At 32.8% G+C, this 24,611-nt stretch overlaps 10 protein-coding genes across 10 annotated transcripts; 5 read left to right on the forward strand and 5 right to left on the reverse strand.

The window, feature by feature from the left end:
* Positions 1-78: 78 nt before the first annotated feature.
* BX664DRAFT_358967 (mitochondrial import inner membrane translocase subunit tim22) lies at positions 79-915 on the reverse strand. The gene is made up of 3 exons (XM_051548063.1): positions 761-915; positions 477-682; positions 79-403 (listed from the first exon to the last, which is right to left on the reverse strand). The coding sequence occupies exons 1-3, from the start codon at positions 885-887 to the stop codon at positions 245-247; spliced, it is 492 nt and encodes a 163-aa protein (XP_051400249.1). The 5' UTR covers positions 888-915; the 3' UTR covers positions 79-244.
* A 188-nt stretch (positions 916-1,103) lies between these two features.
* BX664DRAFT_332947 (bucentaur or craniofacial development-domain-containing protein) lies at positions 1,104-2,159 on the forward strand. The gene is made up of 2 exons (XM_051545425.1): positions 1,104-1,701; positions 1,797-2,159. Exons 1-2 carry the CDS (start codon positions 1,520-1,522, stop codon positions 2,068-2,070), a joined length of 456 nt encoding a protein of 151 aa, XP_051400250.1. The 5' UTR covers positions 1,104-1,519; the 3' UTR covers positions 2,071-2,159.
* Positions 2,160-2,470: 311 nt separating this feature from the next.
* BX664DRAFT_332959 (Six-hairpin glycosidase-like protein) lies at positions 2,471-4,960 on the forward strand. The gene is made up of 6 exons (XM_051545426.1): positions 2,471-2,815; positions 2,889-2,960; positions 3,030-3,244; positions 3,319-4,012; positions 4,110-4,237; positions 4,301-4,960. The coding sequence occupies exons 1-6, from the start codon at positions 2,598-2,600 to the stop codon at positions 4,630-4,632; spliced, it is 1,659 nt and encodes a 552-aa protein (XP_051400251.1). The 5' UTR covers positions 2,471-2,597; the 3' UTR covers positions 4,633-4,960.
* A 227-nt stretch (positions 4,961-5,187) lies between these two features.
* On the reverse strand, positions 5,188-5,647 carry BX664DRAFT_332960 (uncharacterized protein). Its single transcript, XM_051545427.1, has one exon. It carries the CDS (start codon positions 5,585-5,587, stop codon positions 5,294-5,296), a length of 294 nt encoding a protein of 97 aa, XP_051400252.1. The 5' UTR covers positions 5,588-5,647; the 3' UTR covers positions 5,188-5,293.
* Positions 5,648-6,497: 850 nt separating this feature from the next.
* Positions 6,498-10,705, reverse strand: BX664DRAFT_262675 (uncharacterized protein; the record flags this gene model as incomplete). Its single annotated transcript, XM_051540731.1, has 11 exons — positions 6,498-6,776; positions 6,864-7,004; positions 7,089-7,288; positions 7,377-7,446; positions 7,555-8,101; positions 8,157-8,646; positions 8,725-8,913; positions 8,980-9,199; positions 9,271-9,620; positions 9,873-10,366; positions 10,503-10,705. 11 exons carry the CDS (start codon positions 10,703-10,705, stop codon positions 6,498-6,500), a joined length of 3,183 nt encoding a protein of 1,060 aa, XP_051400253.1.
* Positions 10,706-11,636: 931 nt separating this feature from the next.
* Positions 11,637-13,895, forward strand: BX664DRAFT_332962 (Dbl homology domain-containing protein). The gene is made up of 8 exons (XM_051545428.1): positions 11,637-11,863; positions 11,947-12,017; positions 12,077-12,371; positions 12,440-12,491; positions 12,577-12,687; positions 12,738-12,931; positions 13,143-13,639; positions 13,740-13,895. Exons 1-8 carry the CDS (start codon positions 11,685-11,687, stop codon positions 13,844-13,846), a joined length of 1,506 nt encoding a protein of 501 aa, XP_051400254.1. The 5' UTR covers positions 11,637-11,684; the 3' UTR covers positions 13,847-13,895.
* Positions 13,896-14,201: 306 nt separating this feature from the next.
* BX664DRAFT_332968 (Cullin family-domain-containing protein) lies at positions 14,202-18,719 on the reverse strand. Its single transcript, XM_051545429.1, has 19 exons — positions 18,675-18,719; positions 18,008-18,478; positions 17,822-17,952; positions 17,647-17,750; positions 17,494-17,563; positions 17,331-17,404; positions 17,166-17,264; positions 16,773-17,086; positions 16,573-16,688; positions 16,462-16,507; positions 16,185-16,396; positions 16,041-16,116; positions 15,864-15,977; positions 15,689-15,771; positions 15,490-15,594; positions 15,177-15,402; positions 14,852-15,093; positions 14,645-14,755; positions 14,202-14,572 (listed from the first exon to the last, which is right to left on the reverse strand). Exons 1-19 carry the CDS (start codon positions 18,697-18,699, stop codon positions 14,528-14,530), a joined length of 2,664 nt encoding a protein of 887 aa, XP_051400255.1. The 5' UTR covers positions 18,700-18,719; the 3' UTR covers positions 14,202-14,527.
* A 295-nt stretch (positions 18,720-19,014) lies between these two features.
* Positions 19,015-19,662, reverse strand: BX664DRAFT_332969 (30S ribosomal protein S21e). Its single transcript, XM_051545430.1, has 3 exons — positions 19,578-19,662; positions 19,319-19,497; positions 19,015-19,164 (listed from the first exon to the last, which is right to left on the reverse strand). Exons 1-3 carry the CDS (start codon positions 19,625-19,627, stop codon positions 19,133-19,135), a joined length of 261 nt encoding a protein of 86 aa, XP_051400256.1. The 5' UTR covers positions 19,628-19,662; the 3' UTR covers positions 19,015-19,132.
* Positions 19,663-20,057: 395 nt separating this feature from the next.
* Positions 20,058-21,389, forward strand: BX664DRAFT_332972 (F-actin-capping protein subunit beta). The gene is made up of 5 exons (XM_051545431.1): positions 20,058-20,096; positions 20,167-20,378; positions 20,504-20,697; positions 20,788-20,960; positions 21,031-21,389. Exons 1-5 carry the CDS (start codon positions 20,094-20,096, stop codon positions 21,259-21,261), a joined length of 813 nt encoding a protein of 270 aa, XP_051400257.1. The 5' UTR covers positions 20,058-20,093; the 3' UTR covers positions 21,262-21,389.
* Positions 21,390-22,208: 819 nt separating this feature from the next.
* Positions 22,209-24,482, forward strand: BX664DRAFT_280352 (uncharacterized protein). The gene is made up of 7 exons (XM_051541481.1): positions 22,209-22,476; positions 22,556-22,661; positions 22,740-23,100; positions 23,176-23,311; positions 23,438-23,670; positions 23,772-24,196; positions 24,278-24,482. Exons 1-7 carry the CDS (start codon positions 22,240-22,242, stop codon positions 24,376-24,378), a joined length of 1,599 nt encoding a protein of 532 aa, XP_051400258.1. The 5' UTR covers positions 22,209-22,239; the 3' UTR covers positions 24,379-24,482.
* The last annotated feature ends 129 nt before the right edge of the window (positions 24,483-24,611 follow it).

Consider the following 24,611-nt stretch of genomic DNA (forward strand, 5'->3'; position numbering starts at 1 on the left):
TGATCCATCATTCCTTTTTTTTTTTTTTTTCTTTTTGATTTCCAAAACTTTTTATTTATTCTATAATGAGAGAGAAAGAGAGAGAGAGAGAGAGAGAGAGAGAGAGAGAGAGAGACTATTCTACAAAGTAATAAGACTAGTAAATCTAAAGTATGATGTGTATATTTTTGATATCAAATTTTGTACAAAAAAAAAGGTAATATTACTACTAACAAGTATGTATGTGTGTGTGTGCGTATGTGATCTAACTATTGGCATGCATGACTTTATCAATGGCAACACTGAATAAACTAAAACCAACACAACCTAAAGCTGTTGCTTGAGGACCAGCTCGAATGGCAAGTAATCCACCAGTAAAACATCCTGCTGCTGCACTGTTGGCTATATCATTTTTCGCTCGATACTACACACAATAAATAAATAAAATAAAAATTGAGTATATCTATTTTTAAACTAATTTCTAATTCAAAACTTACAGATTCAATAGCACATTCAGATCCTGAATAAATAGCACCTACAACAGCAAAGTTTTTCGCCATGGACCAAGATCTTGTTCCCATATCCTTAAAAGCTGTTTTAAGTTGTTGTTTCGTTGATTGTTGTACCATTTCTTCAGATACTGTAGGTCCTGCATATTCAAATGATGACATGAATAAACCAAATGCACCACCCATAACAAAACCTATATAAACAAAAGAAAAAAAAAATGTTTATGGAGTCAGTTCATATAATATATATATATATATATTATAAAACTTACCAGCAGTACCAGCCATAGCTACTTTAGCAGGACAAGATTCCATGACTGCTTGCATCATTTTGATAGTTTGTTGTTCTTGTTCTGACATCCCACTATTGGTGCCCAGTGGGCCTCTTTGCATAGCCATGGTATTGAAATCTGTTAAGAAAAAAAAAAAAAAAAAGGAAAAAAAAGGAAAAAGAAAAGCAACCCCGAGATAATTTTGTTTGCTTCTTTTTTTGTTTGAACAGTGGTTGGAGTTTGAAAAACGTCACAGCACTCAAAAAAAAAAAAAAAAAAAATGGGACAATGATATCTGTTTGACTTTTTTTTTTCCTCCCTCTTTCTATAATTTTTTTTTTCTCTATATAATATATATATTAACATTTTTTTTCTCTATATAATATATATATTAACATGTCAACATTAGATAAAGTGGATACTGAAGATATTTGGGCTTCTGATGAAGAAGATTCTGATTTTGTTCCAGAAGGTAATTTATTGAACTGAGAGAAAAAAAGAATTAGGATCTTTATCAACTTTTTTTTTTTAATTTTTTAATTATAGTTGATGAAGAAGGTGATCATGATATTTCTGAAATAGAAGACAATGACGACGTTGTAGATTCTTCGACATCTAAGAAGAGAACTAATGAAGATCAACAAGAAGAAAGTGACAATACCAAAAAGATCAAGTATGTTTCAATTTAGTATATTCTCTGTAAGACTACTTTTTTTTTAATTTTTTTTTTTTCATTTTGTACTTTCTATTAGAACTGATATGGAACGAAAAGCTAAAGTGGATGCACTATGGGCAGAAATGAATCTAACAACAACAACAACAACAACAAAAAGTAATCAAAACAAGTCCGACAAACCATTGGATGATATATCTACCAATCAACTTGAAAAAGTCTCAAGTATTACTTCTGTGAATAATCAAAAAACACAAGAACCATCAAGGTAATAAGAATAATTAAAAAAAGAATAATTAAAAAAAGAAGAAAGAAAAAATAGATGGAAATTAATTTTTTTTTCCCTTCTTTTTATAATAATAGAGAAACAACATCATCTAGCGGTAAACGAAGGATCCAACGACCGAAATCCAACCTATCGGACCTAGTATCTCAGTACAACATCAAAGTACCAAAAATAAACACATTAGAAAAGAGTCGATTGGATTGGCAAGGTTATGTGGAACGTGAAGGTATCAAGGAAGATCTCAAATTCAAAAATAAAGATGGTTATATGGAAAAAGTAGCCTTTTTACAACGTGTAGATGATCGACGATGGAATGATTTGAAACAAGGACAAAAACAATCAAAACGATAGTTTAGTTATATCCCCTAATTTATTTATTTTGGTTTATGTAATAAAGATTAAAAACAAATGTATATATTATCATATCATATTTTTCATTTCCTTTGAATAGATTATTTATGTGTCATGTTTTTTTTTTTTTTTCTTGGCGTATATAAAAAAAGGTGGCGTATGTTTAAAATAACATCTTGGTAATGGGATGGATAAAAGGAAAGACATAACTTCCTTTTCTGGCATATTTTCATCCTTGTTTGTAACCCAATCAAGTTACACTTCTTCTGAATGTGTGCTTTTCATCTTGGCACTGGCTGTTTTTGATAGACAAAAAAAAAAAAAAAAAAAAAAAAAAAGGAAAAAAAAAAAAGATGTGCAGCAGTAACAAAAGTTGCTCGTATTTTGCCGGTAATATTGATGCGTCGGGGGGAGTTCATAAGTTTATTTTTGACTGATTATATATAAAAATAGATAGTTTCTCTTTCTTTTTTTTCATTTCTTTTTTTGTTTTCTTCAATACCTCTCTTTATTATTCTTTTTTAACTATGCGTATAGCAAGGATATTATCTTCTTGTTGTATATTAGTCCTGACAGTTACTTCTTCCATTACTTCTGTTCATGCACAAAATACTTCTTCGTCTGCCCCTACTTCAAGTCCACAACCTGGTGTTAACAAGAACTATGCTAATTTACTGACTTATTCCATGTGGTTTTATGAAGCCTTAAGAAGTGGGAAGTTACCTTCCAACAATCGTGTTTCTTGGTAATATAAATTAAAACTGATCTATTAACTGAACCTAAAACTGACCTTTTTTTTTTTGTTCCTATTATTTAAGGCGTCATGATTCTGGTTTACAAGATGGACAAGATCATAATGTGGATCTCACTGGCGGTTATTATGATGCTGGGTAATATATAACAATAACAGAATCAAAAATAATTCAAACTGACTACATATTATTATTTGAATTCAATAGTGATTATTTGAAATTCACACTTCCTTTAGCTCATTCTTTGGCTTTGATATCATGGGGTGGTATTGAATGGTATGATGGTTATACAAAAGCCAATCAAGCTAGTTATTTACATGATACTGTTCGATGGGGAACAGATTGGTTAATGAAAGCTCATCCTGATTCAAATACGTTATATGTTCAAGTGGGTTCTGGTGATATTGACAACAACTATTGGGGTAAGTTTAACTATTTTTTTTTTTTTTCATTTACTATCCAAACTAACTCATACTTTATTATTATTATTATTAAGGACCTGATACTGGTATTCCTACACCTAGACCTTCCTATTTTATCAACAACACAGCTACAGGAACAGATGTAGCTGCTATGACTGCCGCTGCTCTTGCTTCCGCATCTTACCTTTTCGCCAATTTAGCCAATGACACCAACTATGCTAATCAATTATCCAGTGCTGCTCAATCGGTATTTGCTTTGGCCGAAACACAACCATTCCATGTCTATACTGATTCTGTCCCTGCTGCGGATGGTCTCTATCAAACAAATACTTACATGCCTCAACTAGTATATGGTGCACTATGGATGTACAAGGCAACAGGTAATTCAACTTACCGTGATAAGGCTTCCAACTACTTTGATCAATTTTCACTTGGTGCATCTACGGTTTCTCCTATGGATTGGAGTGATCCTACTGGTGCTGTCTATGTATTGGGTGCCGAACTTGACAATTCAAATACCAAGTATGCTACAGCTGCCAAGAGATGGCTTGATACCATGACCAATCCAAGTGCTCCTAAAGCTCCCTGTGTATTTACTAATGGTGGCATGTTATGGTGTGATGGTTATAGTAACTCAAATTCAATGGTGCCTCTTCAAGATACCTCCTTATTAGCCTTGTTGTATAGTCGTCTGGACTCGTCGAAATCTCAACAATACACGGATTTTGCTACAAAACAAATCGATTATATGCTTGGAAATAATTATATGTAAGTAAAAAAAAAAAAATAAAAAAAAAAGATGATCATCGATTTTTTTTTCTAACAAACAAATAAATAAACAAACAAACAATAAAATTGAATTTAGGTTGACCCCTTATGTCTGTGGCGTTCATGCAAATTCACCACACAATCCTCATCATGCTGGTGCTTCTGGTGGTACGGATATTAATAATATTAACACTTCTCCTGCTGAAGAACTACATATCCTTTATGGTAAAAGAAAAAAAGAAAGTAAAAAAAAAGAAAATGACTTATCACTATTTTTTTTTTTTTTAGGTGCGATTGTTGGAGGACCTAATAAGGATGATATCTTTTATGATGAACGTAATGATTGGTCACAGACCGAAGTGGCTTTGGATTACAATGCCCCATTCCAAGGATTGATGGCTTATCAAATCAGTACCAATGCGTCTGATCCACCTTATGTTAGTATCACTGACCCAAGACCTTACGTCAGTCGATCTCATGGTTTGGCTGGTTGGCTCATTGCTGTGATTGTCATCGTGATCTTATTCATCTTGGCTGGTATTGGTTACTTTGCTTGGTTGAAACGTGAAGCCTTACGACGTCGATTTGGAAAAAACAAGGAATATGCCTACGCAGCTTAGTATAGAATAAATCTTATTTATTTTATTGTATTTTTTTTTGTATTGTTTATTTTTATGATAGTATATATATATATGTTTGAATAGATGATGATGGTCATCAAGATTGATTTTCATATCCTTTTATATATTTATGACCTTCTATTACAATAAAGAAAATAGGATCATTTTATGTGTGACAAGTCTTTGATCAATGACGACATGTAGGGAGGACACGGATAAAAAGATGATTCCATCATAAAAGATCAATATCTACCACGTTGAAAATAGACATATGCAGTGAACGATAGGGTGGGTTTATGGATTGGATTCATTGAGCAGTAACAAGAAGAAGAACTGAGTATAAAAATGGTTTTTTTTTTTCACAAAAAAAAAAAAAGGCTATACTCATTCAAATCATGAAACAATCATCATTGGCAAACTAAGTCCAAAAAAAAAGAAGAAGAAGACATCTTCCAGAAAAGGAAAATGGATTGACTTCTTTTTTAGCTAGATAGATAAGTAAAGATAATGAAAAAAAGGGGCTGATTTGAAGAGAAGATCAGAAATCAATTTATTTTTTTTAAAAAAAAATAGAAGGATGAATGACGGTGAAGGGGTATACAATGCATCAAGCTATAATAATAATAAAAAAAAAAGGTCTATATAGGTAGAATCTCTATGTCTAGGAAAAATCCGCCCAAGCATCAGGTTGAAGAACACGAGACAAACGATATTTGACGCCAAGATAACTTAAATAGTTACTGCGAGGAAAGACCCTGACCCTTTTCACCCCAGGGAAAAGAGAATCACTAATGTCGACAAAGGTGCCATCCACTGATAGTGTTTGCTCCAACTTGGTTTGGTTGATAAGATCAAATGGTTGCCAGCGTTCATCTTTAAACACAAGCCAGGTATAATACAAGGATGGTCGATGGGAAGGATATCGGTAAGGTTGTTGATAATAATGAGAATCCATCGGAAATATAGAATATTACTTTGCTGGGAGAATCATCCTTCCAAGAAGAAAAAGAAAAAGAAAAAGAAAAGAAAAAAAAAACTTTTTTTTTTTTACTCTCTCTCTCTCATGATACGGGTGTTTAAATACCCTCTTCCTATTTTTTTTTTCTCTGTTACACTCATGACGAGCATATCATGGGGTGTAGCTTTTCTTTTGTATCACTTTAGTTAGTTCTGTCCTACTTGAGCAAAAAAATCTCGTTCCGGTTCATCAACGTAAAAAAAAAAAAAAAAAAAAAAAAAAGAGAAAGAGATGGTTTACATGACATGGTGTAATAAACATAGATCATATTAACATGATTCACTTGATCATTTTATAAAATATCAGTTTTCAAATGGTAACTAAATATAAAAGTGGTTTTATTCTATCTGTCAAAAATGTAAGCATCTCTCTTTTTTTTTTTTTTTCAATGTTGTGCCGCACCCGAAAAAAAAAATAAAGTTTGCACACTTGAACAATGATCATAACAAATGGAAAAGAGTTGTAAAAATGTTTTATTGGTTATTTTTCAAACAAGTGAGACTAAGTAAAATAAAATAAAATAAAAAGAAATGGTATGCACAAAAGAGTGAGTGTTGTGAAAAAGAGAGAATAAAAAAAAAGTCTATAAATGAGTGGGGGATGATGTTGTACTAGTTGGTGTCGTTTGATCCAAATTATGTAGTTGTTTTCCAATCATATACGTATCGTCTCGAATAGATTTCACCCAAAACTTGATCAATTTGGTTGTCACATAACAGATAAAACCAGTGAATAAAGTACAAAACACGATAGGATACATCCATCGCACTAGTATCAACATTCTTGATGCATCATCTATTTTTGGTACATTAAACGAATAATAAAAAAAAAAAGATGAGTACGACATTCAATAATTAAGATGATTCACCATTTTATATATATATATATATATATACATACCTAACCATTGTACACACCCCCAGGCCAATATACCGGGTATGGTAATTGCTAAGATGGTTCCTAATATAACTGGCCCAACAAAAGATCTTGTGACCACCCACGACGACATGTTTGCAAGCCCGCCATTCCCAATAAGTCGGTTGAAATAATGTTGCCATCGATTGTTGGGTAAAACTTGAATCACTCCATAAATGATGCTACAATAAGCAATACCAAATACCCAATCCTACAATAAATTATCCATTAATACTATTATTATTATCAACTTCTTTTTTTTTTTTAAAAAAAAAAAAAACAAAAAAAAAAAACTTACTTCCGATAGATGTAACACCATAGGTTGATCATCATGAATAGAGTAACGTAAAGGCATAAACAAGTATAAATCAACCATGACACCCAATAACAGTGGTACAATAAACCCAAGAGTGGTTGCCAGATATAATACCTTTCCACACTATCATTAATAGAATTTTTAAGTTATCGTAATCTATTTCCCGCTCTTTCTACCCCACATGTTGTACATTCATCAAAGTCTTACCAATTGTAACTTTTCTTTTGTCCATTCCAATATTTCGGTTGATGTCGCACTTCCATCTTGCCAAGCTTGATATTTATTCATTGTCCAATCGATTGCAAGACCCAAACTAACCATAACATATGCTCCCGTGGCAAAACTATATACATCATGTACTGCTTTTTCCGTGACAAATGCCTTAAAAAGGTAACGTCCAAGACAAACTAGTACAAAAAAAAAAAATAAAATGAATATGATTTTTTTTTTAAAAAAAAAAGGAACAATGATAATATAAAGAATTTTCATAATTACCTGGTACGACCGTCAAAGTACAAGTGAGAAATGAACTTGATAACCACATGAGCACAATAAATACGATAAGCTAAAAACATAAATACAGAAAAAAAATGAATACATATATATATATATTACTATTTATTCCTCTTTCCCTTTGTTTATGCCTTCCCAATGATATTTTTCATATACATACCCTTGATTTAAAATGAGGAGGAGCATAAACAATAATCGTACTCAAATCTTCATCACCAGATTGTGAAGCAGCAGGATGACCTAATCTTCGTTCTTCTTCATCTATTGCTTCCAAAGTCACAGGATCGACAGGAACAAGCATTCGTCGACGTGGTATCACAGGCACTGTATCCAATTTAGGTACTCGAAGCAGTTGACCATTGCGTTGGAAAGTGACAGCTGCTTGAGTATGTTGCTGCGAATATTGATCACCATTTTGCGTAATACCCACATCACCATACACATGATCATCGTCATTACCAGAAGGAATGGTAGCCACCTGTTGTCGTAATAACCATGCTTTGAAAGTGTGTCGTACATGACTACCTTCTTCTTCTGGATATCGTCCATCAAACATAAATGACGTCAATCGAAGTTGTCGACTAGTCCATCGCCACCAGCTGTCCAATATATATTTGGCATATTCACGAGGTTCAAGATATGAAATCAATGGTGATAATAGGAATTGTACCGCAAGTAAATCCAAGGATAATGTTGAGAATGGTGTGCTATTAAAATGAAATGAGTTAGTTAATAACAAATATATATATATAGGTTACTTACTCCAATGGGACAAAAAGAGGAAAAGCATCAGTCATGTAATCCAAAGTATAGACAACAGTTCCAATAGCAGCCGTAATCAAACCAGCATACATCATTGCACTATGAGCAATCTTTTGAAGTAATGGTAACGTAGGACGTTCAATCATTTCACGAATAGGATGAAATTGAGGATCATTGGGATCACGGATAAACCAGATAACACCAGGTCGGACAACTTCTCTACATAAAGCAACAAAAACAGCCACACCAAACAAGAAGCCAGTACCAAAGAACCAATGTAAAAAGCACGATGAATAAGGATTGCTTTGATAGAAAGCCCATCGACTGGCCACCGAAGCATCCACAAAAAGAGGTAGCGTACAACCATCAAGTAATACACCACAAGATAGAGGGAAAATCACAAGTTCAATGACAATAAAGAATACTACTTTGAGGAAATCACCTTGTTGTCGAAGAATATCTTGAACAGTATCACCATGCTGTCCAGCACCTCGTCGTACATTATTGTTATTGTTGAAAAGATGATTGTTTCCACGTTGTTGTTGGCGACGTTGTGAAGGAGCTCGACCGAGATACCAAGATCCAATCAAGACAAGTACGAGATATCCTACAAGAATACAAATCGTTCGATCCAATCCGCTTTGTCCAATTGCAAATTGTTGCCAGCGTTTTAATAAATTGTCGCCCATTGATTCGATTGCTTGTTGTAAATTTGTCCATTGCAATGTAGTGTCTAATGTTGTCATGTTGGTGTAGCCTTGTGTTTTGGTGGTATTTGCTGTTGTTATTCCTACTACTAGATCATCAACAGTAGTTGAAGTACCAGAAGGTAATAAAAAGTCATCCAGTATAGTATGAAGTCGGGTCATTAAAGTATTAGTCGCCAACAGGATGGAATCAGGTACAAATGTATTGAACGTTAATTTAGTTGTCAGCCAAGTCCAAACCAAAGGAATACCACGATCAAGTATAAAGTCTACCAAAGGATCAGTCAAAAGTCGCATAACAGATATAGGTGTTTGAATAAAACTCATGGGTTTGATCTATAGAAAAAAAAAAAACAATAAAAAATTAATTTCATTCTTCTTTTTTTATATTTTTTTTTTATTTTTACCGAAATAACTAATCTTCCTACAACATATGGGATCCAAACAGCAACACCCAGACATAAACTGACCATCAGAGACATAAGCACAGAATTTTGTAGGAGCATCCAAGGATTACCACGCATACCTACAGCCTCTAATACACCATCGATATCATCACCAAAATCAAAAGGTTCCATTTCATCATCACCTCCTTCATCATTTTCATTTTCTTCCACAATAGCAGCAGCAGCAGGAGGAGGAGGAGGAGGAGGAGCAGGAGCAGGAGCGGGAGCAGTAGGTGGATTCATAGTACCATTGTAGAGTGATGTTGTGTGTTGTTCTTCTTCATCGTCGTCTTCTTCAGAGAATTCAGGAGCTCTCCAACGTCGTCGATAAATGTTTTCATCAGAATCGTGTTCATCATACCAATTGGCAATCACTGCATCCCTTGTAAATGTATTCATATGACTGTGATTATCATTATCATCATCATTATTATGGTTGTGTTGGTGATGGTCGAGTTCCAAATCTTGATCATTATCATGTTTGATTGAAGTAGTATCCCGTTGTTTCCCATTGCCGATATGATGATTAGAGGAAGAAGAAGAAGAAGGTAGTAGCTGGCGACTGGATAAATTATCATCATCATCATCATCATCAAGTAACCAAGATGGGAGTGTATTTCTTTCTTCATAAGTAGTATTGTGAGGTGTTGATGATCCAGTTTGTTGTTCATCTGTCAAATTTCGTTTTTGTTCCAAGACTCTTCGCATTTCGGCCAATCGAGCATGTAATTCATTTCGTTCAGCTTCTATATCATTGTTGGGAGTATTGATATTTTGAATTGCATGAAGTAAAGTATCGATAGCGACCTGTTGTTGTTCTCGTAATTGATCTTCGTTATCTTCATTAGGAGTATCTTGTCGTTCATTGAAATTATGTTGTTGATTACCCAAATGTTCTTCATCTTCTTGAGGCTCTTCTTCAACAGGTAGATTTTGCATAGCCCATTCCCGAAACAAGTAAGCAGCGATAAAAATCACAATGACGAATGCAGTGATTACTTGACCTTCAAAACAATCCGATAAAAAAGATCTATTATATATATATAATATGTTAAATCTGTCAACTATAAATAATAATAATATTATATTACCTCCATTGGAATACAACAGGAAATGTCATCAAATTGAGAAGTCGAGCGAATAGTGAAATAGGAACAGAAGAGTAAGTAGTATCATGAGAGTCATCAGGTAACGTGACGTTTTTGGTAGTATTGGTGAAGAATCCAATAGTTTCACCACTCCAGAAATAAAAGCGCCAAGTACATAATGTTGAATAAGGAAGAATAACAAGCCAAACAATAGCAACTATTATAGCACGTAGTAAAGTTTTCAAATAATATACTAAACGTTTGAGACATTGTCGAACAAAAACAGTCAGAGGTAGTCGATCAGGCATATCAGAGCGATAGATGGGTGTAAATGTAAAAGGATATTCACAAAGTTCACAATATCTAAAATAAAAACAATAAAATAAAAAGTAATATTTAGATTATCAAATAATAATAATAATAATAATAATGATAAATACTTACTTTTTCCTACTATGTGATAACCATTCGATCAAACTATATATATATATATATATAATGATGAGTTTAATATTGATTTCTTTTTCTTTTTTTTTTTTTTTCTTTGACAAGTTTTATTACCAATCTTGGTGTACAAAACGAATGCTTCCCGAACACTTGCATGGATGAAACAATGGATGATCAGGAGTAGACTCTGATCGACAGACTCTGCAAATAGCTAAATAAATAAAATAATAATAAGAAGAAAGTTGAAGTCAATTCAAAGAAAACTTTTTATAAAAAAAAGTATTATTTACCTTCGTCTTCCATTGTTTAAAATCCCAATAATGTATTTAAAACAAAATAAAAAAAATAGGAAGAAATGTTAAATATAAATAAAGAATAAAGAAGATATCGTTTATCTTTAAAAAATAATAATAATAATAGTAATAATAATAAAAAAGAGGTAAACAAAAGAAATAAAAAGAAGGAAATAGAATAAAGAAAGTCAGAGCCAAAAAAAAAAAAAAAAAAAAAAAAACAAGCTGACCTATTTTCAATGTCCGTATAGTGCGAGGCAACCTGAACTACAAGCATATCTAAAACTTTAATTATTTTTTCTTTTCTAGTCCATCCCCCCCTATATATATAATAAGAGGTTTGTATTACACTACACAAAAAGTCAGTAATTCCTCTCCATCAACTGATTAAAACCTGTCTATTTTTTTTCTTTTTTTTTTTTTTTTATTTGTTCCACAGCTTGTTACATTCTCATCTTAAGGATTCTTTTTTTTTTTCTTTTCCTTTCTTTTTTTTTCTTTTTCTTTTTCTTTCTTTTTTTTCTTTCTTCTTCTTTTTATTCACTTTATGTCTTCTTATAGTCTTGATTCTTATTCTCAACAAACTAGACGATGTTCTAATCGAGATGATATTACTGATTCATATTTTGATGATGATTTTTCAATGGATGAAAATAGTAGTCTGTCTAGTTATGCTACTACGTCAGGGAGTACTACCATTCAATATCAAAACGTCAGCCATCAAAAGTAAGTTGTATCATATATAGATACATCTGTATTTATCAATATCGTTTTTTTTTATTTTATTTTATTGTATGGATGACCATTAGAAAATCAGATCCAGCATATGAACTTTTTGAAACTATGAACTATTATAACGATACAGATATTGACATGATAGGTTGGTTTTTTTTTTTTTGTTAATGCAGGGACTCATTTTTTTTTTTTTTTCGTAACAAGATCAAGAAGTCAGTCATCGAAATCGTGAAGCATTAATACAACAATTATATACATCAGAATCTACTTACCTTCAATCAATTGAACTTATCATGAAGTTATTTTTTAATCCTTTAAGGACTGATTTACCTCAATCCCCGACATCATCTCCCTCTTCTTCTTCATCACCATCATCATCTTCCTTTTTAGGTGGATCACGCAAACCTATTTGTACTCAGCGCGAGTTACAATGGTTATTTTGTAATATGGATGAAATCTATCAACTTCACAAAACCATTCTTAAAGCCCTAGAACAGAGGTAAATCAATCTCATCAAGCAATTCAACATATGAAAAGAACATATAGCTCATAAAATCCCTTTTTTAGGCTGAGTACCTTCGGCCCGAATCAATTGATCGGCGACATTCTCCATGATACCGTAATGCTCTTCCATTTACTAAGCCTTTAGCATACTGATGACTCCTTTTTTTTTTTTCTTTTTTTAAAAAAATAATAATAATTAGATATTCAATTCATTGGGAAGATGTTATGGAAATTATTTGGATAACTATCATATTACTGTCACAACCTATGATCGCCTATCCTCATATGGTCCCTTCAAAAAATTCATCGAGGTAAAAAAAAAGAAAAAAGAAAAGAAAGTCTCTCATTTTTTTTTTTCTAGTCAGTCCATAAGAATCCATTGTTAAAAGGCGCTACTCTTTTATCTTTATTACAAATCCCATCAAGTTGTATCAATCGTTATACCCAAATATTCACTAGGATTGCTGATGTTACTTATATATTGCATCCAGAGTATACCACCTTACAATCGCTTAAACAATCCATCCTTGGCCTAAATGAAGAAATAAGACCATTGTAAGTAAACTTTCTCTCATTATCATACATGATCAAGTATTTAAAAAAAAATCGATCTGCTCATATTACTTTCCTTTTTTTTTTTTTTTTTGTTGATGATAATTTATGATCTGATTATTTTTTTTTTTTTTTTTTGGTGATGATGACTCATTTGACGATGGTGATGATTTGTATGAAAATGATCTGTATGATGACTTGTATGATGATTTAGAATTGAAAATGCAGATAATGTGGACCAGGTACTTTTGATTCATCAAGCGTTAGTTGATGCACCGTTCAGAATACACGCGGATCGACGATTGATCCTGCAAGGCGAGCTCACGAGAATTAACAGTGTACAGCGACGGAGCAATAATTTCAATATGGATGGATTGAAAAAGTCGCCAAAAATAAAGAGGACGTTCATCCTGTTCTCTGACATGTTGATGATTGTTCAAGCCAAGCCAGGGCCCAAGCGTACCGTGTTGCAATACAAAGGTCATGTCTCACTGGAAAGTGCAAGAGTCCGTGCCTTACCACGATATGAATGTGGTAAAGATCATTGTATCGAATTGATCTCTAGCTATAGTGGTGTTGATACTATGCATACCACCGTCGTAAGCTCATCTCGAAGCCTGGTACTACAAACTAAAAATGCAGACGAGCAAGAAGAATGGGTGTACCATTTGTCATCCGTCATCGCCGATTTAGGAAGGTCAGCCGCAAAAGGTAAAAAAAAAAAAAAAAAAAAAAGTGTCCTACGTTACAGACAATTAATAAAATGTTTATCCACATGTGATGCCATACCATTCTATTATTGCCTTTTTAGCTTCTAGGACGCGATTATTACAGGAACAAAAAGCAAGGTCCATAAAAATAGATAAATCAAAGAGTGTTATGAATAGTGGTGATAGTTTATTTGACAAAATACTTTGAATCACTTTTTTTTTTATTTAATATATAAAAGACTGTAGAGCTTTTCGAACTTGTGATTTTATTTGTTTGACTGATGATGAATGTATGATATGTGGTGATGATTATAATATGTGATGATTATAATATGTGATGATTATAATATGTGATGATTATAATATGTGATGATTATAATATGCGATGATGGATGATAGTTGATGATTGAGTTGACGGTTGACGTACCTATGAAATTTTCATATAAAAATTGATAGCAACATATTCCTATGACGATGGCTGTTGATGATGACTGAAAATGGTTGAGACAATGATAACGACAATAATCAACATGTTGATTTCTGATGTACAGCCAATCTAGTTGTTCCAAATGTAAAAAATGCAATGTATTTTATTCCTATTATATAAAATAAAGATATACATATTCATCCAACTAATCTAAACCAGACTGTATAAAACTACGCTAAACTTTGTCAAGAAGAATAACAAACATCTAGGCATTCCTTATTCCATGTGTCCAATATGTCTAACGTTGATAGTTCCAGCATCATTCAAAGTCTTCCAACAAAAAAAAAAGTTGATCCTTCATTCATCGTATTGATAGCAATCCTCTTTTGTTTGATAAATCAGACCCCTATAATTAATCACGTAAGACTCGATGTGATTTTAAACATGTGTATACCCAATTCCTTACCTTTTCACGAGACGATCCAAAGCCGGTTTCACCATTGTTGTCTATACAGAAAGAAGGTCATGTCAGTCATACTCATATATCATAATTCCTATGTTCTTCTATTGTATACTTACATTCATTGCAAAATTGACCTTTGAATGTTTCGCTATCTTAATGATTTCATCTAGTTCCATCACCTTTTGAGTTCTATTTGCCTTCAGAATTCTGATTGTAATAGCTTCAACCTAATCATACATAAATATATATATATATATATATTCAGTTTGTACATTCGATTATTCGATATTTTTTTTTCTTTCTCTGTATTTTGCCTGACTTGCCTTTTCTTCCATTCCAAATAGAATATGTCTAGGGATATGTTTGGTATCAGTGTGTAATAGCTCAGGTATATCACGTAAATCAGGATTGGTTCGAATAGTGCTGATAGGGTAATTAGAATTCCATCTGTATAATACACCCTGAGTATTCGGCGAAAGATTGGTTGATTGTTGTTTTTCTGCCAATAGGAGCGGTGCTTCATTATCACATAACTTGTCCAGGGCATTCTTGACTTGTTCTTCACCTATAATGAAAAACAAATACATTGTGAGTATGATGACACAATGATGTGCTTTCAATTTTCTTCCTTGTTCTGTTATAACTTACTAATATTGGTAAGCCTAATGATCTCTGAAGAAGACAAGTAGGTGCGATCAGTATCATTGAATAACAAGAGGATCATCGCTTGAAGTTGTGAAGTTGATAGTTGAACACTACATTGGGGGTATGAAGCTTCCAAAATACATGTTCCCAATAAGGGCAGCCACGTCAGTTTTCGACCAGGTTGTTCTTTTTCATAGAGTTTCGCATATTGACGTTGATAAACCAGCATCTTTTAAAAAAAAAGCAATATATCAGATGTTAGCAACTGTTATCTATCTATTCCCTACATGTTTGACATTTCTTTATTTAGATTTACCTCCGTCGATAGTTTGACTTCTAATTCCAATTGGGGTAGTGACCAGCTGTCACTTGATAATATCTTGACATTCCAATTACGAATTGAAGGTAGTACGATGTGATGCTAATGAAAATAATAGTTGGTAAATAAAAGATTCAAAGAAGTTACTCGGCATTTTCAACTTGATAAGCATGATTTTTTTTTTTTTTTTTTTTACCTTGAACCGTTCATTTCGTTCTTTCGATTGTTGTATATCCTTGATCATCACATAAAGGTCGCTAACAAAATCATTTCCACATTCTATCATTTAAAAATACAAAAAAAAAAAATCAGAGTCTATTTGGCATAAATAGCATTAGATTTGCATTGCCATGTAATAACCTTTTACTTACCTGATTTTAAAACGTCAATCATAAATAGATCCTTCGTAATCGTCTCTTGATCTGGGTTCATCAATAAACGTTTTGCCAAGTAGGTCTTATGGTAATATTTGAATAATTCTTTGTCTGTATACAAAAAAAAAAAAAAAAATTGAGGATACTTTTATCAAGATCTATTTCGTTTCATACCTTCCAAACTTCCAAATAGATCAACAGCACGGGCCAAAGCTTGAGTTTCAGGTTCCTTTGTTATAATGGATTGTAACTAAACAAACATCAGAAAAAATAATTCGATTATACATACTTATACTCTTCTTTTTCCTATTTGCTTACAGGTATAGATTCCAATGTTTTATTCAGATAAGTTGCAAACTGTTGAGCCGAAGAGGAATAATAACTATTGATGAGAGTCTCCAAACTATCTTTCAAAGTATGTTTGAAACTTGCATCTCCACAGAAGCACCATTCAACGATCCTTTCCATTTTTGCTTTAAAATCCAGTAGTGTATTCACAAATGAGACTGCCTGAGCCTCTTCGCCAATGACTGTAGATTGATATGTGGAAAAAGATATTTAGTCTACAAGCCATACATTCGCAATATAGTATTACCTCCTTTTTCTACAGGTTCGATGGAGCAAAGTTTATTGCCGTTTACCTATGTATAAGAGAATCTAAGTATGAATTAAATCTGCCTTTTTTTTTTTAAAAAAAAAGATTTACCATTAGATATGTTTCAAATGCTGCTTGAATTTTGGATACTTCATCAAACTGTTTGATCATATGATAAAGAGCCTTGAGTGTGATGCCACGATTCTCGGATATCAATAAACCAAAGACTGTAAGAAAAAAAAAAAAACGAATAAGTAAAAGATATAAAGTCACATATATATACGCAATCTATATGCATATTTAAATCTTACGTTCTTTCAATATACGATCCAGATGTTTCAATAAGACTTCATCGATGGCGATATGGGTAGTTGAATTGATGATCTTCAAAGGAAGAGCTGCATAGTCCTTCATACATTCGGCTTCCGTGAGGATCAACCTGACGGCGTAAATCACGAAATCATACATTCCCAAAGCATTCAATCCCGCTTCTGATCGACATTGGTAATACTGTCGTGTACTTGTTTCCAGTTCTTCTTCGAGATCAGTCTTAAATATCGTTAATTCGTCGTATATAAATTGTATGATGGATTGAACTAGTTGTCGGTTCATCGACTGTCGGTTCCTTTACAAAATAGAAAAATACCTTATAAGAAGGCATGACATTTGCTTTGATCTCGTATCTTTTTTTTTTTTTGTATTACCTTTGACATGCTATCATATAAGTAATGGTACTAATAGTTCGGTTCTTGATCACAGGGTATTTTGATATTGTGTCCAAGTAGATTTGTTTTCCTATTTGTCTGAAATATAAAAATAAGAATAATAAGAATATGCTTCATTTCCATTTTTTTCATCATTTTCCTTACATGATGGAGGACATCTTTGTATGCTTGATGATATAATAATGATTGAGTGTACTAAGCACATTGTTCAGTAAAGCCTAAAAAACAAAAACAAAAAAAAAACAAACATCAGTATACCTAATAATGTCATCTTTATTTTATTTGTGTCCTCTCATTTATATATTACCAGTTTTGTAAGATATCGATTCCATTCCGAAAGCACTAGTGATAAAAAGTCGATGGATTTCGTCGCTTCACTATCCATTCAATAATAACAATAACAATAATAATAATAATTAGAAAATGAATTGAATATACATATATATATTTCATAGTTTACTTGCTGATCTGGTAACATATTTTGTCAGTGGTATTCTTCAACGCTTCGCATGTAACATCATACAAAACTTTCGGATCACCATATTCGCATACATAACTTGAGATCTAAAAAAAGAAAGAAAACGAAATTGAATTGAAGTGTTATTTTCAGTTTTTCTTAGGAGTCATTTACATACTTCATATAGGTGTTGTTTTGCTGATACCATATTATAATCCTCCAGAATCTGATTGATAAAAGAAGCACATACCGTTGGATAGTTGGGTATCATCTCTGATATGGAAGGAGTGTTATTTTGGATTTGTGCGCCTAAGAAGGTAGAAGTCATTAGTTCACGTTTGGTTAAGCCTCTCTAGTTCCTTACCGGTTTTGCTTGTAATGGTAATAACAGGTGAAGATTTTTTGGTTGAGTAGATGGGAAGACGTGATTTGGTATTTGGTGTAAGCATATCTAGATGAATTCGTTGGTCAATGTCCATTATAGTCCATTTATCGTTACTGTCGTCCTCTTCAATCACCAGTTTCTCTAAGGGTAGATCTTTTGAATCTTCTATTTTGAATGCTGATCCGATTGTCCGTTTCTTTCCAAGGTTGGTCGATCCTTCTGCTTCCTGTTGTATATCCATTGGAATTGTCAAATATTGTTGTTGTTGTTGTTGTTGTTGTTGTTGATCGTATTGTTGCATATTTGTAGTTTCCATGTGACCCTGGTTGTCTGTTTTCGAAAGTGTCGCAAAAGAAAGTGTAGTTTGACGAAAGACAGGAACGTTGGTGTTCGATGAAGACTTACTTATGCCTGGTTTTAGTCCTATATATGGTTTGAATATCCCCTGTTCTAAAAAAAAAAAAAAAAAAAAAAAAAAGCCAGTAATAAATGGACAAAGTGGAAAAAAAGTATTCAATTTAGTGGTAGGTTAAAATGAATAGGTAAGACATGTTTCAGGTTCCACTATCACGCCATGACAAACAAGACAAAAAAAAAAAAACCTTGTCATGTACTGTTCTCCAAGAATGTAGGATAAGATTCTTACCTATTTTCTTTTTATTCTTGGTCATGATGGATTGTACAGGAAAAAGAGAAGAAAAAAAAAGTGTAAACGCGAAAGATCTCGAAAATCCTGAACGTTAAATCCTCCAAAATGGCGACGGCGTTTAAAAACCACAAAAATTGAGTGAAGTGGTCATAGATGATGGACTCAATGAATTCAGTATAAGAAGATATGTTTTAAGTTAATCACAATAAACTATGTATGATCATCATTTAAAAGTAAATACACAATCATTCACTATTGTATACAAAGAGATATCAAACATCAAGATTTGTAAAAAAAAAAAAAAAAAAAAAAAAAAAGGTACACACATAAAAACAAATATTTGTAATTCATTTTTCTTTATTTCATCAAAGACAATGAATGTAAAACTAATCTTTCAATAAAGTGATACCACGGAAGAAGATAAATCAGTATACAAAAAAAAATTGTAGATTGATCTATTGTTGGTAAGACCAGACATTCTTCAAGTCTATAGAAAATCAAAATATACACATAAAAAAAATAAAGGAAAAGGTGAATTAATTCATCCATTTCGTAAATATATCCACTCTTTAAGTACAAAAAAAAATATTTCCACCTTTCCCACCACATATATGCGTTTTCTTTTTTTCCTAACTACTTACAGCCATCTTGAGTGGCGAGACGGTTGATGGAGTCATCAGCTTCGGCTTCCTTACGGACGAAACCACAGAGGGCATAGGTAGAGAAAGAGTTGGTGGCACGACCTTCAGCATCTACATCAGCAACGTTCAATTGGATAGAAGCGTGGTCATGGGCAACAATCAAACGATTGGTAGCGGAACTATCATGTCGTGTAAAGAAATAAAGATAAGTATAAATAGAATAGAAAAAAAACAAGTTACAAAATATGATTCAACATACCACTTGCGAGGAATGTAGATATCAACGAGTCTGCCTTCAGAGTTTTCCATTGCGTAAATATAACAAAAGTAAGAGAAAGAAGAAAAGGGATGTTTTTTTTTTTCTTACTGATGTTAAAAAAAATCAACAGTGAAGAAAAAAAAGCCACAATTCTCAAAAAGGCAATCACCTACGCTGGTGCTAAAATTGGGATAACATAGAGAGGGTGAAAAGTTCTCTCTTTGGTTTGACTGAGTAAGTTGATTGTTATTTTTATCATATTTTCCCTAATATCTTTCCAAAGGACACAACTGGGAATATAAAGGCAAGATGTAAACGATATAGTGTAATAATATATATTAGCTTTTTGTTCGCGTATGAATATTAGATTTGAAGGTTTTTCTCTCCAAATGTTTCTGCGTTCCAAATGAACGGGCATTGAATTGATCACTCTGCCTTAGTTCACCTTTTTTTTTTTTCTTTTTCTTCCTCTTTGTTCCTCACTTTTTTGACTCTCTTTATATAGTTTTTCAAAAGATGGTAAATGATAAACTTCCTTCTTATTTACCATATTTAAACTGAAAATAAAATCTTATTTTTTTTATCTTAGGCTGATCAATATGACTGTGCACTTGACTTGATGAGACGCCTTCCTCCTCAAAATGTTGAAGAAAATTTATCAAAACTATTGGACTTGGTTCATCCTGACTTGATTGATGACTTACTTTCTGGTATTGACCAACCTTTAAAAGTGAAACGCTGTGTTCAAACTGGAAAGGATTATCTTATTTGTGATTATAACCGAGATGGCGACTCTTATAGGTAAAAAAAAAAAAAAAAAAAATAGAAAAGATATTTTTAAATTTTTTCAGATGATAACCATTCTATATTATTATGCTTACATTATATTGACTTTACGCGTATATAAATTGATGTATTTTATTTAGATCACCTTGGAGTAATGAATATGACCCACAACTACCAGATGGTGCCGTACCTTCTCCTACTTTACGCAAGCTAGAAATAGCAGCCAATGAAGCTTTTGATACCTATCGCGAACTGTACTATGAAGGTGGTGTTTCGTCTGTATATACCTTTGATATCGATGATAAATTTGCTGTGGTAGTCTTGATTAAAAAAGGTAATCATTATCAACAAAAAGAGAGGTTGGACTCAATTAACTTTTTTTTTTTTATTTTATTCTTCTTTCTTAAATATCTCTCTTTGTTAGTGGGTGATGGTGTTCGACGTATGAAAGGTGCTTGGGATTCCATTCATGTATTTGAAGTACAAGAAAGAGGACGTAATGCTCATTATAAATTGACATCAACTGTGTTACTTTATATGATCACCAATAATCAAGAACTGGGAAATATGAATCTAAGTGGCAGCATGACTCGTCAGGTAAAATACTTCAATAAAAATAAAATACAATTATGTCACTGATTTTTTTTTTCTTTTTAATGTTTTCTAGGCAGAACAAGATTTACCTGTGGATGATCCTTCAGCTCATATTGCCAATGTAGGTCGTATGGTGGAAGATATGGAACTCAAGATGAGAAACTCTTTACAAGAAGTTTACTTTGGCAAAACCAAGGATATTGTCAATGACTTACGAAGCTTGGGATCACTGGAAGAAAGTCGACAGCAGGCCAAGATTCAACAAGAACTTGTAGGACGGTTGATGGAACGTAACAATCATTAGGATAGTTTATCCCCACCTCCCTTTCTTTCTCTTTTTAGTCTATTCCCGCACACAGTTTTCTCTCCACCATTACCATTCTCTTCTTCATAATAAATGCTATCACTTGAAATCTTTTTTTTTTTTTGAAATCAATTCTTAATATGAACAAGTGAGTTGAACGAATCTAATGAAAAAAAAGAGTTTTATTCATATGAAAGTAGTATTAGTTTGTGCAAACAATAATAGATGATGATACAGAGAAATTGCTCTATGGCGAATTATTAGGACGGATGTTATGATGGTGGGGTTGATTAGATGGTTTTGTTATGATAATAGGTATACTGTAACCTTGGTTATGATGGTTGCCTTGATAACTACTACGATGTGTATTATGATGACAGATACATATGATATTGGATGTGATGATTGTAATGACAGATGTGAAAGATGATGGTAATAATCAAGAATAACTGATTACAACACCAGTGATTCCAATTCTGATGATTCTTATGGTGCTTATGTTAATGATGTCATATTCTGTAGAACAGAGAAGTATGTTTTTTTTTTGTTTCAATAGCATGCTAATAAGGAAGTTTATCTTGATGAAATGGCTGCTTACAATAATGATGTCAAATGATGAAGATCCAAGGATTTGCTTTGTTCTAACACAGAAAAACCTAAAATGGACAACCCGTTGATATTACCCTGGATTTATCATTTGGAATGTTCCCTTTATCTTTTCTGAAACGTATGCAAGTAAATAATAACTAATACTATTGATGATGCCATATTTTCATTTTTGAATACAGGATTGCTTTGGGAAGCCACCAACCTTCAAAAATCATAGGCTCAGTGATTTCAAACGCCGTACACACACATCACCATACAGCGTGATTGAATGAAAGAAAAAAAAAACACGGCGCGAGTCTCTTTTTTCTTTTCTTTTTTTTTTTTTTTTTCTCTTTTTTGTTATCACACAACTGTCTATATCTATTTATTATGTCGGATCGAAAGCACGTTGATTTTAATTCTATTTATAATGGACTCAAACCAGATACTGGTCGATTTAGGATAGCCTCAAATGGTATAGGATGGAAAGGAGCTGGTGGCGATCCTATTGTTCTTGCACCCGATGATCTACGAAAATTCACATGGATTCGTGTAGCTCGTGGATATCAATTACGTGTTTCCCTCAAAGATAATCAAGTACTCAAATTTGATGGATTCCATTTGGATGTAAGAAACAAACCGTTTTATGATGAAATTGAACCATGTATTGATTCCTTTTTTTTTTTTTGTATTACTTTATGAGTAGGATATGGAAGGTGTGAAGGATGCCATTAGATCTTTTTATAAGAAGGATTTGGAATTGAAGGAACCAAGTGTGAAGGGTTGGAATTGGGGAAAAACCGATTTTCAAGGTAAATAAGGATGCTAACAGAGAATAATAGATGTACATGTACTTAACATATATATGTATATGTATAATGTTTTGATAGGATCTAACTTGACGTTTAATGTATCCAATAAACAATTATTTGAGTTACCTTTGGCTCAAGCTATTGGTGCGAATAAAGCTGGCAAAAATGAAGTATCTATCAACTTTGTAGATCCTGGACAACCTGCACCTGACGGGGTGAATCCCAAGGAAGTGGACGAACTAATGGATGTCACTTTTTATATACCTGGAACAGTGGCAAAAGATAGTGTCAATAATACTGATGATGATGATGATGCCGAAGAAGAAGAAGCCAATGCTGATGCTGTGTTTTATGACAATGTGAAATCAAAACTGGAATTCAGTCAAATGACAACCGAAAACATTGTACAATTTCAAGAAGTTCTCTGTCTCACTCCTCGGTAAGTTTCTTATATTATTATATTGAATATCTTTAATGCAATTTCTCATCCAACATTCATCATTTTTATTTATAGTGGTCGTTACAATATCGATATGTATCAAGACTTTTTACGATTACGGGGTAAAACTTACGATTACAAGATTCTGTATTCCAATATCATCAAGTTGTTTTTGTTGTTGAAACCCGATGAAGTGCATGTTTTATTTGTGGTCAGTATCTGTGGATAAAAAAATAGAGAAAGGAAAAAGAAAAAAAAGAGTTGATCCTAGGGAATAAGTGATGATTACGACAGATGGTTAACACGGTTTTCTTTTTATTGATTTACTTTGGAATAGATCGGATTGGATCCTCCTTTACGTCAAGGGCAAACCAAATATCCATTTTTAGTATTCCAATTTGTACGTGAAGATGAAATTGATGTGGATTTGAATTTGGATGATGCCAAACTGGATGAAAAATACGAAAACAAGCTCCAAAAACATTACGAAGCTCCTACTTATGAAGTGGTTAGTACTATTTTCCGTGCTTTGACAGGTAGAAGGGTAGCAGTGCCTGGTACTTATCGAAGGTAATACCACAAAAAAAAAAAAAAAAGAAGAGAGAAAAAGAAAACAAATCTTGATGATTAAAACTTTGATTCAATGATCATGATCATTATGTTATCTATAGTCATCATGGTGCACATGCTCTTAAATGCTCTATGAAGGCCAACGAAGGTTATTTGTATCCATTGGAAAAGAGTTTTTTGTTTATCCCTAAGCCTACGACATTTATTCCGTTCAATGAAATTGGTGTAGTGAACTTCTCTCGTGTGGGCACTCAATCTGGTGGTAGCTCAAGAACATTTGATATGAAATTCCATATGAAGAGTGGTAGTGATATTCAGTTTTCCAGCATCAATCGAGAAGAATATTCAAGTTTGGAAGACTTTTTACGACAAAAGAACATCAAGGTCAAGAGCGAAAATGTACAAGAAACCATCATGTCTTATGCAGAAATTGATGATGAAGATGAAGAAGAAGATTTAGGTGAAAGCCGCAAGAAACGTAGTCGATTGGAAGTGGATGCTATGGATGAAGAAGATGAAGAAAGTCGTAAGTGGAAAGAAATAATAATAGAAGTGATAATTTATTCTGTTAAATTGATTTTTTTTCCCTCTTTGTTTCTTATAACAGCTGATGAAGATTTTGCTCCCAACGAAAGTGGTAGTGATGTTGCCGAAGAGTATGATTCGGATGTACAAGGTTCCTCGGATGAAGAATCGGATGAAGAATAAGTTAGCGATATTGTATATAGGATGATGTTTATCGTTTGATGTATCCCCTTTCCTCTTTTGATCATATACTTTGTCAATAAAAAAAATGATTATTATTATTATTATTATTATTACCTGTGAGTATTACTTGTTTTATTTTGTATTTTTGAATAGTAGTATGATAATGATGATGATATATTACACCATTAAAAATATTGATTGGATTTATTTCGTAATCAATGACTTGCAATGAA

This window comes from Halteromyces radiatus (genome assembly GCF_025201355.1).
Source record: "Halteromyces radiatus strain CBS 162.75 chromosome Unknown BX664scaffold_4, whole genome shotgun sequence".
NCBI classification, from domain to species: Eukaryota; Fungi; Mucoromycota; class Mucoromycetes; order Mucorales; family Cunninghamellaceae; genus Halteromyces; species Halteromyces radiatus.